Here is an 18024-nt window from a genome sequence, read left to right on the forward strand (position 1 = left end):
TTGCTCTAGGGAGTACCGCAGCTAATACTAAGGACAGAGCTGCTGCTGCATCTGCCACTAGAGAGGATGGCAAAGTAACAGCCAGAGAGCTAGGAAAGATGTGGGTGGATAGAAGAGGTACAAGTCTCCATAAGACTGCCTTGTTGATAAGTACAAAATATTAGACTGCCCACTCACTGTTATCAGTTCACTCTCTGCCAGGAAGATAATACCCAGAATAAAATGAATGAAATTGGCAGTATTTACTATGTGCCCTTGGGCCAGTGTTGCTGGCCCTGGACAACTGGATATTTCCAAAGCTGTCTTAAGGGTATAAGGAGGGTTTCTTACTATTAGCAAGGAAACAGGGTTCTCCCAGTTTGAAACTCTGAGGAAAGGAAGTCTGTGAAAGCAGAGCGGGTTAGGCTTCTCTGGATCAGCAGAGAAGGAGTAGGAAGCCTATGGTTGTAGGATGGCATTTACCTTGCTCATATGGTCGATAAAAGGGCATTTTAGAATGCTGTTTATTTACTAGGATTAAAAGAGTAAAAGGTTACTGAGCTATGCAGCAAGGGTTCCAGCTTCCCTTGGACTGTGACTTTATCCTAACATCCCCACCTAAAACCTATCCTACTTTGGGATATGGCTGTCCTCAGGCCACTGGAAAGGCTAAGATGAAGGGTGGGTCAGCTGAAACCGTTTTCCAAAAAAATATGCCCCAAATCTTAAGGAGGTCTTGCCTGCAGTCTGCCCTCTATTCCTCCTGCTGACAACAATCAGGTTTTCCCTTCTCTCTTTAAGTAGTCAATTCAACATGAAGTTGGCAGCCCTGTTGTTTCCCCTCCCTGGCCCCCAAAAGAAAAGCAGACAGGTAGCATACAGGTAAGAGAACTGGTTTCTAAATATACTCACCTTTGCCCCAGAGTTTCCTGACCTCAGTCCGCTCACACAAGATAAGGAGTGTCATTGGGTTTTGCTGGAGAGCTCCTCAGTGGCTGCTGCCATAGGTTACAGGCTTTATTTAAAGTAACTGATTCCTCTCTTCTTTTCTAGTCCAGGCCCCGCACCCCCTTGAGAGAAGCTATCTCCCTGATGCATCAGTCTCCACAATACTTAAGTTCTTCCAGAACCCAACATCCCTCAGTAAGATGAGAACAAGTCAGTGCCTGTAATCACTGAGGGCACTCCTTCTTAAAGGTACGTTATTATTGATTATTGCTGTTACCCACACTATTATTAGTACTCAGTACTAGAGAAACAGTCTCCAAGACCTCGGGCCTGAAGCTCATGACTGCTAACTGCATACACATCTTTCCTTTAGTTCCGGTCCTGGGCTCCTCACTCAGTATGTGGGCAACTTGAACCGAGCCCCCGAAGCAGCCCAAGTACCACTTGCGCCACCTGTCTGTTACCCAATCCCATCCAGGGATCTCCAAGCACCAGCTTAGCCTCTGGCTCCACCTAATGGCAAGATGTTCCTTTCTCCCATTTCACAGGTGGGCAAACTGAGCTCCAAGGGATTATTATTTTCCAAAGTCACTGGGGGGGGCGGAGAAAGGGGGCCCCAAGAATGGACTGCTAGTCTTTAATTATTATTCCCAAATCCTGTCTCTTCTCCTTTCCCCTCTTCTCCCAGCTCAAAAGAGATAATTATGAAAATGTTAACACTTTTAATTTCTCCACTGTATTTGCTGCTAAGGAGCTAAAAGTACTTCACACATGATGTCAGGGATCCTCCTCTCTGGGTGAGTCACTAGAACGTCTGATGTATAGCCAGGGAAACAAAGCTGAGGCTTGATGCCTAAGCTGCATGGCAGGGCCCTTGGACAAATCGTTTTCCTTTTCTGGGCCTCAGTTTCCTCATCTGGAAGATGAAGTCTAGATGATTCCTAAAAGGTTCAACTCTTAATATTTAATGATCTATGATTCAAACCAGTAGCTCACCTTCTCTGATCCCTGCCCTCAACTTCCCTCTCCACTTTCACCTCCAGTTTCTAGTTGACCTGAGGACAAGAAAGGGTTGGAGAGGGAGAGTCTAGGCTCACCTTTAAATCCGGAGGCTTGCTTCTAGGGCCAGGGTTGGGGGCCATGGTAGCACCTACATCTGGAGTCGCTGGGGCCACAGCAGGATTTGCACTCATGACCTCTCCAGGTTTCAAGTCCGGGCCCGGCAGGTGGCAAGCAGCATCTTCCAGCCCGGCTCCATCCTCCTCCCGCTGTTGCTGCAGTTCGTCAGACTTGCACCTCTTCATGGTGAATATGGGTCGGTTTGGGGATCTGTCCCTTCCAGCGCTGCCGTCTTAAGGGAGAACTGTTCTCCCTCCTTCCCACCCAGAAAAGGAGTAATGAGTTTTAAAACACAAAAAGATGAGAAATTGAAATTTAAAGAAAAAAGAAGGGGGTGCTGAAGGAATAAGGGAATCTTGGTTACTGCCTGGAGCAATTCATTCTGATCTGGGTACCAGATGCCAGGTCACAGTCAGGGCTGGGCAGCGTAAGTCCTTGGGCAAAGTCATTGGAGGGGAAGAAGGATGGAAGACCCCGGTCCTCAAACTTTCTGCTTCAGGGCATGGGCTGCAAGAGAGAAAGCTGGACTGCAAACTGCAGTGGACGGCGGCGCATCCTTCCCCGCCCGCTGCCTCGCCTGGGCGAGGTAGGGCATGGCATGGGGCAGCCAGCCGGGCAGGTCCTCCTTGGCTGCCCTCGGCGCCGGCCGCAGCCCCCCAGCCCTGGCCTGCCCGGCTGCGCCCCTCCCCGCATGGAGCGGCCAGCGCCTCGCCTGCAGAGTGCCCAGCTCTCGCTCCCTTTCCCTCTTCCCCCTCCCTCTCCCTCTCTACCCGCCCTGAGCCTGCTGCAAAGGCACAGCTGCCAGAGCTGGAGAGCGGCGCGCACAACCTACCCCGCCCGTCTTCCTCAGCCCAGCAGGGGATGGCAAACTAGGACGTCGAGTGACATCGACGCGCGGCCAATAACCGGGCGGCAGGCCGAGGGGGCGTAGCCCAGGCACGTTGGAGGGTTGGTTGCACTGTGCATTTCCCCCCGGAGTGGGCTGGAGGGCGATACTGCTGCGTTTTAGCAATGCAGAGAGGAGGCTTAGGGGAGCGGGGAAGGGAGGGTGGCGGGAAGCGGCGGGGTGCGCCCGTCATCTCCTCGGGACAGCGACCCTACGTCTCTCACCCGCCAGAGAGGAAATCACTTGGAACCTTCTCCCATTCATACACAGGTTTTTGCCACACCTGCCTCCCCCTCGCCCCCCGACCTCGACTTTGCAAATTAGACCACTTAAACCATGTTATCGAGCTTCTCCTGGAGACCTGGAGAGGGTTGAAGGCCACTCACTGTCTCTACATCCTCTGCTTCATGCTGGACGGAGAGTCCTGAGAGGAATGTGGGCAACCCAAACAGATCCGTTCAAACTCGAGTGGATTCCTGGCTTTGAAAACAGCCACTCACCTGTGGGTGAACCCTTAACTTGTCCCCAGAGATTTACAAAGGTTTCAGTCATTTAAGATTGAGACGACCTGGCAAATGGCTAATACCTATTTATCAGGACCCTTTGTACGGTGTGAGAAGAAATCTCTTTCCGTCAAAGCCCACTGGGTTATTCAAATTGGAGTCCTCAAGGGTCACACAGAGAGTGATTCTGCTACAGGTTTCTAAGTGATGAGTATGGACTCACCTTCCTCTCAGAAGATGAGAATAACAGGAAGGATTCAATTCAAATCAACAAATATTTATTAAGCATGCTGGCTATTGTTCAGCACCTGGCATTGTGATAGGTGCCAGGGATACAAAGGGAATGAAAGAAAAGAAAAGAAGGAAGAGAGAGAGGGAGGGAGAAAGGAAATGAAAGAAAACTTCCTGTCCTTCTGAGAGTTTCCATTCTACTTGGAGGAAACAATGTGTTTATAGGACAGATAAGCCAATACAAAGAAGAGTCGGCCACCACAAGAGCATGTGCCACATGGACTAGTAGCAAATTTGGATAACTGTCACAAAACCAGAGAGAGAAATTCCTGTGTTGTCAGGTTGCTAGACAAGCCATTTGCAGATCTTCCTCTGGAGGAGTGCAAAAATTACAAATGTCAAAGCAGTTAGAAAAACATGAAGTTTGTCTAACAATCACAACTGAATGGATTGATTCTGGAACAACAATCACAAAAAAGTTGTTTGCATCACCCTGAATCCATAGAAAGAAAAGACATTATAATTTTTAGTACTTTTCCATATTGTACTCAGATTAAGTTTGATTTGAATAAACTTTCAATTTCCAATTTACTGTCAATCTTAGGTCTGACCTAAAATTCAGGTTAGTAAAAAACAACAGCAGCAGCAGCAACAACTGTAGGCCAATAGGATTTGGTAATTCAAAGTAATGAATGATACTCAACCTTATGGCATAATGATTGTTAAACGGCCTGCACATTCCATTCCAGTGGTCAAATCCCCAGGAGTTCAAATGTGCACCCACATATTTCTGAATTCTGTCATCACATTACAGCACAGACACCTATAGCCAGAGAAGTTTGGATAGAAAGTCTGTGTAAAGACATAAGTGACCTACAGCCATCTGTTTGAAGCTGATGGCAAATTTTTATTATTCAGAGTAGATTCTTGAGTACCCCTGGTAAATGGGACTGAGATTACTTTTACATAATTGAAAATTTGAAATTGGTATTTTGTTCTAATTTTTTTTGAGGAAAAAGCAAGTGCAGGCTGTGATTTGATATTTAAGATAAAACAGAACAAAGTTGTTCTCTTTCCCCACCCCCAACCTGTACCTTTGTCCTATTTCTGATAGTATTCCTTGCCTGAAACTTGGGCATTATATTTTATTTTCCTCACTCCCTAACTTCCAGTTGCCAAGTCCTATTGGTTCTGTCTCCCCAAAATCTCTTGTGAGTGTCATCTCTCTCAATTTTGCTACTGCCACTACCCTAAAACAGGTTCTTGTTATCACCTAATAATTTCTGGATTATTGCAATACCTCCCTTTATACTGTTGTCAGACTAACGTGCTTTTTTCACATATATGATCATATCATGTCAGTCTTTTTAAGACTTCTCAATGACTCCTTGCCTACTGAAAAAAAATTCAAGTTTTCACTGTATTATTATAATACATCTTCATATACTGCCAAACTAATCTTCCTTTTTACACATATCTGATCACGTCAAGTCACCCCTCTGTTCAAAATCAAACCCTATTGCCTGCTGAGAAAAATTCAAACTCTTTAGCCTGGCATTTGGGGATCTCCATAAACTGGGAGGGACCTACATTTAGAGCTTTAGCACATACTACTTCACTCCACATAGTTTACAATCCAGCCAAATTGGACTACTTGCTCTCCCACACACATGACCCCATGGTATGCCCCCTTCCTCCATGATTTTGCTCAACCCATTGTCTGTAATAAGAAAGCTGCACTCCCACCTCACCCCCATTACTACCTGCAGAAATCCTGTCCATCTGGGGCAGCTAGGTGGCACAGTGGATAGAACACCAGCCCTAGAGTCAAGAGGACTTGGGTTCAACTCTGGCCCCTAACACTTAGTAGCTGTGTGACTCTAGGCAAGTTATTTAACCCTGATTGCCTTGCCAAAAAAGAAAGAAAGAAATCATATCCATCTTTTAATGCCACCTTCTCCACGAAGCTTTCCTTGATCCTTCAGGCAGTAATGAATCCTTCCTCATGTGATCCTCAAGTAGGACTTGGTTTTAATATTTCTTATTTACTTTTCATGTATCACTTTGCATTATATTTATTTGTGTATGTGCCTATTCCCCTACTATACTATAAACTTCACCAGCCCAATGATCACATCTTATCTAATTTTTCTGTCTTCCCAGGACCAGTACAATGCTCTGTATATATTAGGTGCTTTTAATTTAACATTTAAAATTTAACATTTAATTTAACATTTAAAATTCTTGGTGACATTGACAGAAATTTCCAGACTTAAATTGATAGGAATATGACAGTAGGTCTACAGAACAACATTTTCCTTCCTCTTTTACCCCATCTATTTTTATCTTGGATAATTGTGGTTCATGGGTGAATGAAACTTGTATAATTAAGATACTGTAGTTCAGGCCTCCAGCAGAGAAACCGGAGCACCCTATTGGACACAAGAGAGTGGCAGAATTATCCCACCAGGATGAGTGACTTTATTCTTTGTGGGGGGTCCCAGTCCAAATGTAGTCTAATGCAAGAGGAACCTCCTGGGGTTTATCAAATTTGGCAAATGAGCAAGCCCTCAAATAAGTAAGACAAAGATCAGTTTTAGAGTCCTTTACCAGGGAAGCTACTAGTTCATTTACTTTGATAAATATCTAATTTTAATTATAGATGATTCTATGCTATAATCTATGCTATAGACTAAATAAACATAGAGTAAACTTTTCCTAAAAGGATTATTCAAGTCTTAGAAATTAAAAGGCCCCTTTTCCTTTCCAGAAAAATGGACAAAGGGAGAGTCATGAGGGACTTGAAGATTATCTAAATAGTATTCAATTTTCTACTCTGCAATAACTGTTGTTCAGCCATTTTTCAGTTATGTCTGACTCTTCATGACTCCATTTATTCTTGTCAAAGAGACTGGAGTGGTTTGCCATTTTCTTCTCCAGCTCATTTTATAGATGAGGAAACTGAGGCAAACAGTGCGAAGTGACTTGCCCAGGGTCACACAGCTAGGAAGTGTCTGAATTCAGATCTGAACTCAGGAAAATGAATCTTGCTGACTCCAGGCCCAGCCCTCTATCAACTGCATCACCTACCTGCCCCATATGCAATAATCACACATTTTTTTAAAAAGCATTTTTAAAGATCAAATGGCTAAGGAGATATTACATGAGTTGGCATGCTAGAGTTCTTTGAAGGTGGGAGACACTTTAAAAGACCTAGGCATTATAACACTTTGATCACTCTATCAATGAAAGCAGTATCAATACTAATATTCGCCTGTTATGACATTCTCCTCCCTCCCCATTTTTTCATTGGGAGAATTCTATTTCCACTCCCAACTCTCCTCAAGGTAACTGGGTTACATTTGAACTAGTAGGAGTGTCCTATGCAAATTACCTTCTGGCAGATTGGCCAAATCCTTGCTGATGTCATAATCCCACCACCTAATTATAGGCTTTTCATAGGCTACAATGAAAGAAGAGACAAGATAGAGGAGAGAAGGGAGGGAGAAGAGCTCATAGAACTGTTTGCATCATTCTGGTACTTCTATTTTCTCCTGCCATAGATGCTGTAAGGGATAAGTGATGAGTTTGAAAGGTATCATACCCTTCCCTCCACCTCAACCAATGTTCAAAATATTACTCACATTTTAAAAAAATTTATTTCCTTTAAGTGTAACAATTTCTTCAGATGAAGAGAAATGAACTATTTTATCAGGAAAGAGTGGAAGAGAAAAGTGGAATGTGTGTGAGTTTTCCAACATGGATCATGATTTTTCATCCTTTTCCTTTTCCGAGTGTGAAAGTAAGATATGGTTTCGTGACCCTGCTGTCCCCTCGCATTGCTCTTCCATTTCTGCCTTTCTCTTCACTGCTAAACATTTAGAAAGATTCACCTTTCCTCCCCACCGCTTCCATTTTCCTCCCTCTTCACTCAGCCTCTTGTAGTCTAGCTTTGAACTCCCTTATTCAGCTGAAACTGTTGTATCCAGGGTCACTGAACAACCCTGAACCTGGATAAGTCTTCTTCAAATGGAGACCTTTTTATTCGTTCTTTGTTCTCCTTATCTTTACATCTAAATTCATCCATCAAAGATCCACTAAAGTCAATACACTGTGTTCTATTTAACAAGGATTTAGTTGGGTAAAGAAAGCCAAAATGGCCATTCATAGGAATGTCTCTATGGCATCCAACCTATTATCACAGCCAACTCAAATGATTCCAATGCCAGTTGATTATTGATTGACCCTCAGCTTTTGCAATGAGCTACAAAAGATCAAATTAACAGGGAGCTTCTGTTTTGTAGGCAGGTAGCATGCATACATCCTCGGTGCTGGAAACTTTTCGTGTCCCAGCAATGGCAGCAAAGGCACAGAAACAAGCAAACCCATAGAACAGAAGGGTTCTGTGTAACATAAACTCAAACCCTGATTGTACTATGATGCCTAGAAGTGCCCCCAGGCCCGGTAAAATGGCTACATTGTATCTTATCTCATTGCTATAGGGAATCCATACAAACCTTTAGACAATTGAGTTACTTAAAGATGAAAATGCTACTTTTTTTTTTTTTGAGAGGATCTTTCCTCTTCAGAGGGAGATATCACTTGTTTATCTTTGGCATTTTATATCTGACTAGCTGTTGCTGGTTCTACCAATTAGCTTTCTCTGGTACTCTCAAATATATACATTGAAAAATTTATGTTAAAAAATACATGAAAAATTAGCTTCATGCTCAATAGTAGCTTATGTTTAGATAGTATTTTGAGAAACAATAGTCAGGGTAGTGGATAGCGGGTGGCCTAGGAGTCGGGAAAATCTAGATTCACGTTCTGTCTCTGCCACATACCAGTTGTGTGACCATGGACAAGTCATTTAACATCTCAGTGTCTCTGGCAAATCTCTGAGATTATAAACTGCCTAGATGCATGGGTAGAAAGAGTTTCTTCAAGTAGATGTTTCTACAGAAATGAACTGACAGATCTGGGCACACATATCAAGGGGTAAGGTCATTTTTCCTCCTTTATTTCCCCTATTTCAAATTTCAAAACCTCCCCTTCTCTTAATCCATTCTTCTTTCTTTTAGTCTGAGAAGGTTTAATGATATCACACTCTGAATAAAAGCAACTCCCCAGGACCTGCTGCTTAGTCATAAATGGGTTGCAATCTGTTTTGGGTAGAGTTCCCACATTGAGAATTCCCCATGAGGACAACATCACAGATACTTTCAATGTCTTTATAAATAGTTGTATGAAATGGTGGCATGTGGAAGGAACAATGGATTTGGCATCTGATGACCAGAATTTTAAACCCTCTCTGTTGCTTACTAGCTATTGGATGTTGGGCAAGTCATTAAACTTCTCTGAGGCTCAATTTCCTCTTCTACAAAATAAGGAAGTAGGACTAGATTTCTAACTTCCTTTTTAGTTCTATCTAGCTCTATCTAAATTCTATGATTTTGTCTGAGAGATACCACAAAACAGTACATGATGTTTTTTTTTTCTTTTCTTTTCTTTCTTTTTTTTTCTTTTGGCTAGGCAATGGGGTTAAGTGACTTGCCCAGGGTTACACAGCTAGTAAGTGTCAAGTGTCTAAGGCCATATTTGAACTGACATCATCATATATGTGGTTATCCGTTTTACATCACAACTTTCCCCATCAAGGGTTTCGATATATCATGGGTCAGAATAAGAAATTAAATGGGAATTTTTGGTTAGTTTTGCAGAAGCCACAGACAACAGCAGAAAAAGTTCAGAAATTTAGACATAAAATATATGTATAGTATTGTATAATGTCAACATATTTTATCTTTTAATACCATAAGAATTCAAACTTCTTCTCTGGTGCAAAGAGAGGGCCAAAAAATTTTACTTGGATTTTGCAGATTGTGAAGGTGCCATGCCCCTAACCCTGTATACACACACACACACACACACACACACACACACACGTGCATGCACACACACACATATACATATATATACACACACATTTATATATATGTATGTATATATATATATATATACATCTGTGTGTGTGTGTGTGTGTGTGTATATGTGTGTGTATTTCTATCAGTTCTGAGAAGGGAAAGACCCTAATGTGAGATGGAGCAGTCATGAGAGATTTCATTATTAGACTGTGTGGTATAGTGGAAAGTGCCACCAGGAGTCCTGGTGGCAAAGTCTGCTTCCAAAGCGTGTTACCTCGGTAAGTTAGTTAGCTGATCTGCAAAATGGGGATAAAAGAAGACTTATTTTGCCTCCCCAAAAGGGTTATGAAGAAAAAGCTTTGTAAATTTGGAAGCACTATGGAAATATGAGCTATTAGGTTTATTCAGGTAGGAGTCACTTGCATATTTCCCAGAATCATAGATTCTCTAGAGTTGAGAAGGACTTGTAAGGCCACCTAGCCTAATCTTCATTTGAATAAGAATCTTGTCTTTATCATTCTCAACAAGAGGGTATGTTAAAGTGGTCATCTTGTGTAGGGTTGTGGTTTTTTGTCCTTTGTTCTTGAAGAGAACCATGGGAGATGATGACATGACTTGCAATTGACTTTGATTTGAGTGAGGGAGGGCTCACAAAGCCACCAGCCTCACTTTCTCCTCGAGAGCCATCTGGGTCCTGTAGCCAGACATTGATCAAGACAGCCCAGGATGCAGAAGTAGTCATCTAGCCTTTGCTTGAAGATTGCTAATGGGGGGAAACCCTCTACTTCATGAGGCAGCCTCTTGCACTTTTGGATAATTCTAATCGTTAATATTTCCTTACCCGGAGCCAAATCTGCTCCTGCAACTTCTGCCCATTGCTCCTACTTCTGCCTCCTAGGACAAGCAAAACACACTTAGTATTTCTTTCCCGTGACAGCCTTTCAAATATTGAAAGGCAATTGTTATGGTCCCCTATATCTTCTCTTCTCTGTCCCCAATTTCTTCAACCAATCCTTGGAGGTCATGATCTCTAAGTTCCTGTCACAATCTCAGTCACTCTCTTCTGGATACTCTCCACTGAATAAATATTCTTTTCAAAACATAGTGCCCCAAACTGAACATAGCCCTCCAGATGTGTGGAGGTCTGGATGGCACACTAGGAGAGATTTTGGAGTTTAAGGCAAAATAATTTTATCATGTTGTGATGATTTATGTTTTTACTTGCAATGGAGAACATTTTTTCCCTTGAATTTCCTAAAAATCCATATTAGAAAAATTCAATTTAAAGTTACTGTAGACATTATGAAATATTTAGGAGTCTACCTACTGATACAAACCCAGGAACTATATGAGCACAATTACAAAACACTTTTCACACAAATAAAATCAGATCTAAATAACTGGAAAAATATCAGCTGCTCATGGGTAGGCCAAGCTAATATAATAAAAATGACAATTCTACCTAAGCTAATTTACTTGTTCAGTGCCATACCAATCAAACTACCAAAAAATTATTTTATAGAGTTAGAAAAAATAATAACAAGATTCATTTGGAAGAACAAAAGGTCCAGAATATCAAGGGAACTAATGAAAAGAAATGTAGGGGAAGGTAGCCTAGCCATTCCAGATCTTAAATTTTATTATAAAGCAGCAATCATCAAAACTGCTTGGTACTGGCTAAGAGTGGAATAGGTTAAGTATACAAGACACAGTAGTCAATGACTATAGTAATCTATTATTTGATAAACCCAAAGACCCCAGCTTCTGGAATAAGAACCCACTCTTTGAAAAAAACTGCTGGGAAAACTGGAAGAGAGTAGGGCAGAAACTAGGCATAGATCAAAATCTCACACCATATACCAAAATAAAGTCAAAATGCCTTTAGATGTAAAGGCTGATACTATAAGCAAACTGGGAGAGCAAGAAATAGTTTACCTATCAGATTTATGGAGAACAGAAGAATTCATGACCAAACAGGAGACAGAGAACATTATGAAAAGCAAAATGGATAACTTTGATTACATTAAATTGAAAAGTTTTTGCACAAACGAAGCCAATGCAACCAAGATTAGAAGGAAAGTAGAAAATTGGGAAAGAATTTTTATAACCAGTCTCTCTGATAAGGGCCTCATTTTTAAAATATATGGAGAATTAAGTCAAATGTATAATAATATAAGTCATTCCCCAATTGATAAATGGTCAAAGGATATGAACAGGCAGTTCTCAGATGAAGAAATAAAAGCAATCTAGAGTCACGTGAAAAAATGCTCTAAATCACTACTGATTTGAGAATTGCAAATCAAAACAACTCTGAGGTACACATCACACCTATCAGAATGGCCAAGATGACAAAATAAGAAAATGATAAATGTTGGAGAAGATGGGGGAAAATTGGAACACTAATGCATTGTTGGTGGAGTTGATCCAACCATTTGGGAGAGCAATTTGGAACTATGCCCAAAGGGCTATAAAAATGTGCATACCTTTTGACCCAGCAATAGCACTTCTAGGGCTATATCCAAAAGAGATCATACAAATGGGAAAATGACCCCCATGTACAAAAATATTTACAGCAGCTCTTTTTGTGGTGGCAAAGAATTGGAAACTGAGAGGATGCCCATCAATTGGAGAATGGCTGAACAAGGAATGGTATATGAATATAATGGAATACTATTGTGTTGTAAGAAATGATGAACAGGCTGACTTCAGAAAAACCTGGAAAGACTTGAATGAATTGATGCCAAGTGAAGTGAGCAGAACCAGGAGAACATTGTAAACAGTAACAGCCACATTGTGTGATGACTAATATTGATAAATTTAACCCTTCCCAGCAATACAAGGATCTAAGACATGTCCAAAGGCCTCGTGAAGCAAAATGCTATCCACATGCAAAGAAAGAACTATGGAGTTTGAATGCAGATTGAAGCATACTATTTGCAATTTTTTTTTCTTCTGTTGAGTTTTGTTTCCCCTTTCTGGTGATTCCTCCTATGGATTCTAATTCTTACTTACAACATCACTAATGCGAAAATATGTTTAATAGGAATGTATATGAATAGCCTGTACCAGATTGTGCATCGTCTTGGGGAGGGTGGTAAGGAGGAAGGGAGAGAAAAATTTTAAACTCAAAAGCATATGGAAGTGATTGTTGATAAATCAAAATAAATTAATTTAAAAAAATTTTAAATTTAAAAAAAGAAAAGAATCAACACAATAGGGGACAGATGACATAGGCAAAAAAAAATCCATATTAGAAGCATGTCTACAGTAGCATAAAGATGAACATCTGAATCCTTAAACTAAAATTTTTCCTTCTACCTTCCTCCATTTCACTGACACCTCTCTTCAGACCATTACTAGGTCAGTCTTCTAGTATGACTTTTCTGCCCTTTTAGCCCATCTTCCTATCACTGGGTTATTCCAATGATAAAAATGGTTTCTAGCTCTGCAGGTTATAACTTCCCTTCTTTGATGAAATATACCATTTGCTTAGGGATGGAAAATCGGGGCCTAAATTTCATTTATTAACCAACATAGAATTTCCATGGCTCTCCCTATGTTGTCTCAGCCTGGCTACCTCCCAATCTTGTTGCCAGGAAAAGAATGGAAAACTACTCTATAAACCAGAAAAAAAGATGTCAACAGCTAGAAAAAAAACAAACCCACTGACGATCTTGTGACTTAAAAGAGAGAGGAAAGACAATAATATCAAACAGCCTCTCCTGGGAAGACAGAATCATACTATCACATGTGAGATCTCATTCTAGAGTATGAATGCTTCTATCAGAAATCATTTTCAGGGATTATCTCATAGCCAAAGGGCATGAGGGAATCCTACCCAGAGTGATAGGGAGACAAAGGACTGTTTCCATTTAAAAAAAATTTCAATCCAAACTTGCCTTATACAGTATTTCCAACGCACTGCAGCAAATATCTATCTTGCTTATTTACATACATTATATTATTTGATCTTCATAACAACTTTATGAGATAGGTTCTATAAGTATTATTATTCCCTTTTTACAGAAGAGGAAATTTAGGCTTAGAGAGTTAAAGTGACTTTTCCTTAGCTAGCAAGTAATAAAGCTGGAACTCAAATCAGGTCTTCTGATTCCAAATCCAGGGTCCTTTTTTTTTTTTTTTTAAATCACATTGTGCTCTAAGATACTGGTCTTTCAAGATGCAGTTACATAATATCAACAATCAGATTAATGAATGTTTCAAATTACTAGTAATATAAGACAAATGCAACTAAAACAACCCTGAGGTTTTGCTTCACGCTCATCAGATGCACAAAGATGACATAAGATGAAAACGGTAAGTGTTGGAGGAGCTACGAGAAAGTGTATCAATGTACTGATATTAGAGCTGTGAATTGGTCCAGCTGATTCTGGAAAACAATTTGGAACTATATTGGAAATCACTGAACTTTGTCAAACAACTTTGGCCCAGCAACATCTCTAAAGATAATCTACCCCAAAGAGTTCAAAGATGAAGGCAAAGGACCCATATTTACAATAACACTTTTTTGTTTGCTTGTTTGTTTGTTTGTTTGTTTTTTACAAAGGTATATTTACTTCAAAAATATAACAAGAACAAACTTACAAACATTTCCCAATACTTCAGGCATCTATTCCCCCCTTGGGGAAGCTAGGTGGTGCAGCAGATAGAGCACTAGCCTTGGAGTCAGAAGGACCTGAGTTCAAATGCGATCTCAGATACTTATTAGCTGTCTGACTCTGGGCAAGTCACTTAACCCCAATAGCCTTAAAAAAAAAATATATATATATATATATATTTCCCCCCCTTACACCATTTCAGTCCCTGGGGAGGGGGCAGGGCTAAAACTTACAGTTTAACTCAATTTCTACATAACATCTATCCCACTAAGTTCAAGTACAAAGCCAGGAGTGCCAGTTTCTGTTTGGCTCACACCAGGACCCATACTCCTCAGGGCTACCAGCCTGGCTGAAACAGCCAGCCTAAATTCTATATTACCAGATCCCCACAGAACAACAGTTTTTGTGATAACAAAAATTGGGAGACACAGTGAGTACCCACTCACCCAGTGGGTGAATGAATTGCTGAGTATGAAATATTATTGTGCTGTAAGAAACAATGAATAAGAAGAATTCAGAGAAACTTTGGAAGACTTGACTTGTTTGAAGAGATGTAGCTCAAAGTAAGCAGAATTAGGAGGACAATGGACATAATGACCTTAATGTAAAGAAAAACGACAGAGAAAGAACTTCAGAACTTCAAAACCCTTTAGAACTCTGATCAGTGCTGTAACCAATTGCAACTTCGGAGGACAGATCTTAATAGACCTCCCTCCTTTCTACACGTTGAATTGGTGGTGGATTATAGTTGTGAAATGAGGAAAACACTGCCAGATGTGGCCAATGTATTTGTTTTGCTTAACTGTTATGGGGAAGGGGACTACTGTTGATGGCAGTGGGGTGACATTGGGAAATAAACTGTGTAAAAGAAAAAAAGACATCAAGAAAGCATTTATCTATTGATTTTTAAAAATATGCAGATATCTCAAGCTGGATGTTTTGTAGATATCTTAAACTCAATATATTCAAAACTGAAATCAGTATCTTTCTCTGAGAACCCTCTCCACCTCTGCATTTCCCTAATACTTTTGAGTACATTACTATTCTCCAGGTCACCCAGGCTCACAACCCAGGTATCATCCTTCATTCCTCTCTCTCACCTCCAATATCAAATCTCTTACCAAATCTTGCTGATTTTACTTTCATAATAGCTCTTTCCTCTTTCTTTGCCCTGACACTGCCACCACCCTGACGCAGACCTCCCACATGGACTATCAAAATAGCTGCTGGTTGGTCTCCCTACCTCAAGTCTCTCCCCACTCCAGTCCATTTTCTGCTCAGCTATCAAACTGATCTTTTTTTTCTATTGTTTTTTTCTTTCAGATTTTATTAATTTATTTGTGTTTAGTTTTCCACATTCACTTCCACAAGATTTTGAGTTCCAAATTTTCTCCCCATCTCAACCCTCTCCCCACCCCAAGATGGCATGCATTCTGAATACCCTATCCCCTAATCTGCCCTCCCTTCTATCTCCCTCCCCTTCTTTTATCCCCTTCCCCTTCTATTTTCGTGTAGGGCAAGATAGATTTCTATATCCCACTGCATATCTTATTTCCCAGTTGCATGTGAAAACAATTTTTAACACTTGTTTTTAAAACTTTGGGTTCCAAATTTTCTCCCTTCCTTCCTCCCCACCCACCCTCATTGAGAAGGCAAGCAACTCGATACAGGTTATACATGCGGTCATGCAAAACACATTCATACTAGTTACGTTCAAACTGATCTTTCTAAAGTACAGGTTTCACCATGTTCTCTGCCTCTCCTCCTATCTCAGTTCCCAATTCAATAAACTTCAATGGCTTCCTATCACCTCCAGAATATCTTCTGTTTGGCTTTAAAAGTCTTTCTAATCTGGACCCCTCCTACCTTTCTAGTCTTCTTCTTCTTCTTTTTTGTGTGAGGCAATTGGATTTAAGTGACTTGCCCAGAGTCACACAGCTAATGAGTGTTATGTGTCTGAAGCTGCATTTGAACTCAGGTCCTCCTGACTCCAGGGCCGGTGCTCTATTCACTGAGCCACCTAGCTGCCCCATCCTTTACTTTGCCCCTCTCCCTCCCATCCTCTGTGGTTCAGTGACACTGGCCTCCTTGCTGTTCCTTGAACAGGACATTCCATCTCTCAGTTCAACTCTGGGCATCTTCATTGTCTATCCTCTATGCCTGGAATTCTCTCCCTCTTAAGAGCATCTTTGTTTCCTGGTTTCCTTTGCTTCCTTCAAGTCCCAGCTAAAAGCTCACCTTCTACAAGAAGCATTTCCTAGTCCCCCTTAATACAAGTGTCTTATGTCTGTTGATTAGCTCTAATTTATCCTGAATATATCTAATATATCCTGAATATTTTCAAGTTGTTTCCCCCACTAGACTATAACCCCTTGAGAGCAGTGACTGTCTTTTGCTTTTCTTTGTATCGCTTTCTTCTGTATCATCAATGGTAGTTTAGTGCTAAGCACATAGTAGGTACTTAATAAATTCTTGTTGACTATTGCCTGACTTGTTGACTGACAGAATGGTTGTACCTATTAATGGCTCTGCCAAAAATGCATTAGTGTACCCATCTCTCCACATCTCCTTCAACATTGCCACAATGTCCAGACCTAGAGATTCCACTTTAGGCATATACCCTGAAGAGGACATTTCCAAAAGAAAGGATTCATATATACCAAAACATTTTTAGTGGCACTTTTTACTGTAGCAAAGAATTAGAAACAAAATAGATGCCCATCGATTGAAGAATGAATAAACAAATTGTGGTACATGAATGTAATAAAGTATTACAATGCTGTAAGAAGCAATGAGCATAAGGAATACAGAGAAGTATAGATTTACATGAACTGATACATACTGAAGTAAGCACAGCTAGGAAAACTTTACATACATGAACTGCAACAATGTAAGTGAAAAGTACAAGGACCACACCACAATCAAAACAACTTTGTGAAATTATAAAAATCAAGAATGCCTGCAAAGAAGAGATATAAGAAGACAGTCTTCCCAATTTCTGACAGAAGTTCAGTCACAGATGTGGGATGTTGTGTTTAATATCATCTGTTTGATGTGTTAATTATTTTTACTGAATTTTTTTCTCTTCTCTTTTTCTTTCTTTTTAAAAAAAATTCTTTATTATAATGTATGTTTCTCTGGGATGGGGAAGGAAGAGAGATGTGAGAGACATCTACGTGATATATATTAAAACAAAGATATCAATAAAAATGATTTGTTAAAAAGATGTTACTATATAGTTCCTATCCATGACATGGGATACAATTATCTGAATGAATGGGCCTATGAATACCCTTGCAGTTTATTTTATCATCAAACTCTAGCTCTGGAATTGTGTCTCACAAAGTGAGATGTATTTTCTCAACTGCTTTCTGATGAAATAAAGGTGGATTTCATTATTGTTTTCTTTCCCTGTAAAAACAGTCCCATATTCAGCTATGTATTTTTCCCTGTAAAAAGTCTTATACTCAAACACAGTTCCTAGCTGTGACCTAGGAACATAAACCCTGAGCAATCTAAGCTTGCATTTATTCTAGTGACTCAGCTCATTTTAACTGATTTTGTGTCTACCAAGCACTGTTAGATAAAAAGGGCAAAACAAAGAGCTATCAACCTTTGCATATCCTTTGACCCAGCAATACCACCACTAGGTCTGTATTCCAAATAGATTAAACAAAAAAGGACATATATGTATTATAGCAGCTCTTTTAGTAGTGGCAAAGAATTGGAAATTGAGGGGATGCCCATTAACTGGGGAATGACTGAACAAGTTGTGGTACATGACTGTGATGGAATACTACAAGAAATGACAAGCA

At 40.4% G+C, this 18024-nt stretch overlaps 2 protein-coding genes across 3 annotated transcripts in view; one reads left to right on the forward strand and one right to left on the reverse strand.

The window, feature by feature from the left end:
• Positions 1 to 2939, reverse strand: part of TMCC2 (transmembrane and coiled-coil domain family 2) — a 65734-nt gene extending 62795 nt beyond the window's left edge. The window contains exons 1-2 of one of the 2 annotated variants that reach the window (XM_027870657.1): positions 2879 to 2939; positions 2025 to 2302 (exon numbers count right to left, since the gene is read on the reverse strand). In XM_027870657.1, the coding sequence (XP_027726458.1) occupies positions 2025 to 2231 (207 nt within the window). In that variant the 5' untranslated portion in view covers positions 2232 to 2302; positions 2879 to 2939. Of the gene's footprint in view, positions 1 to 891; positions 975 to 2024; positions 2303 to 2878 lie in introns of those variants that run through there. The other variant, XM_027870658.1, reaches the window with a different exon arrangement.
• A 118-nt stretch (positions 2940 to 3057) lies between these two features.
• DSTYK (dual serine/threonine and tyrosine protein kinase) overlaps positions 3058 to 18024 on the forward strand; it is a 74864-nt gene continuing 59897 nt past the window's right edge. The window contains exon 1 of the mRNA XM_027870685.1: positions 3058 to 3228. Within this exon, the coding sequence (XP_027726486.1) occupies positions 3058 to 3228 (171 nt within the window). The remainder of the gene's footprint in view (positions 3229 to 18024) is intronic.

The sequence above is a fragment of the Vombatus ursinus genome, unplaced genomic scaffold (genome assembly GCF_900497805.2).
Source record: "Vombatus ursinus unplaced genomic scaffold, bare-nosed wombat genome assembly UNPS02014798.1, whole genome shotgun sequence".
Classification (NCBI taxonomy): Eukaryota; Metazoa; Chordata; class Mammalia; order Diprotodontia; family Vombatidae; genus Vombatus; species Vombatus ursinus.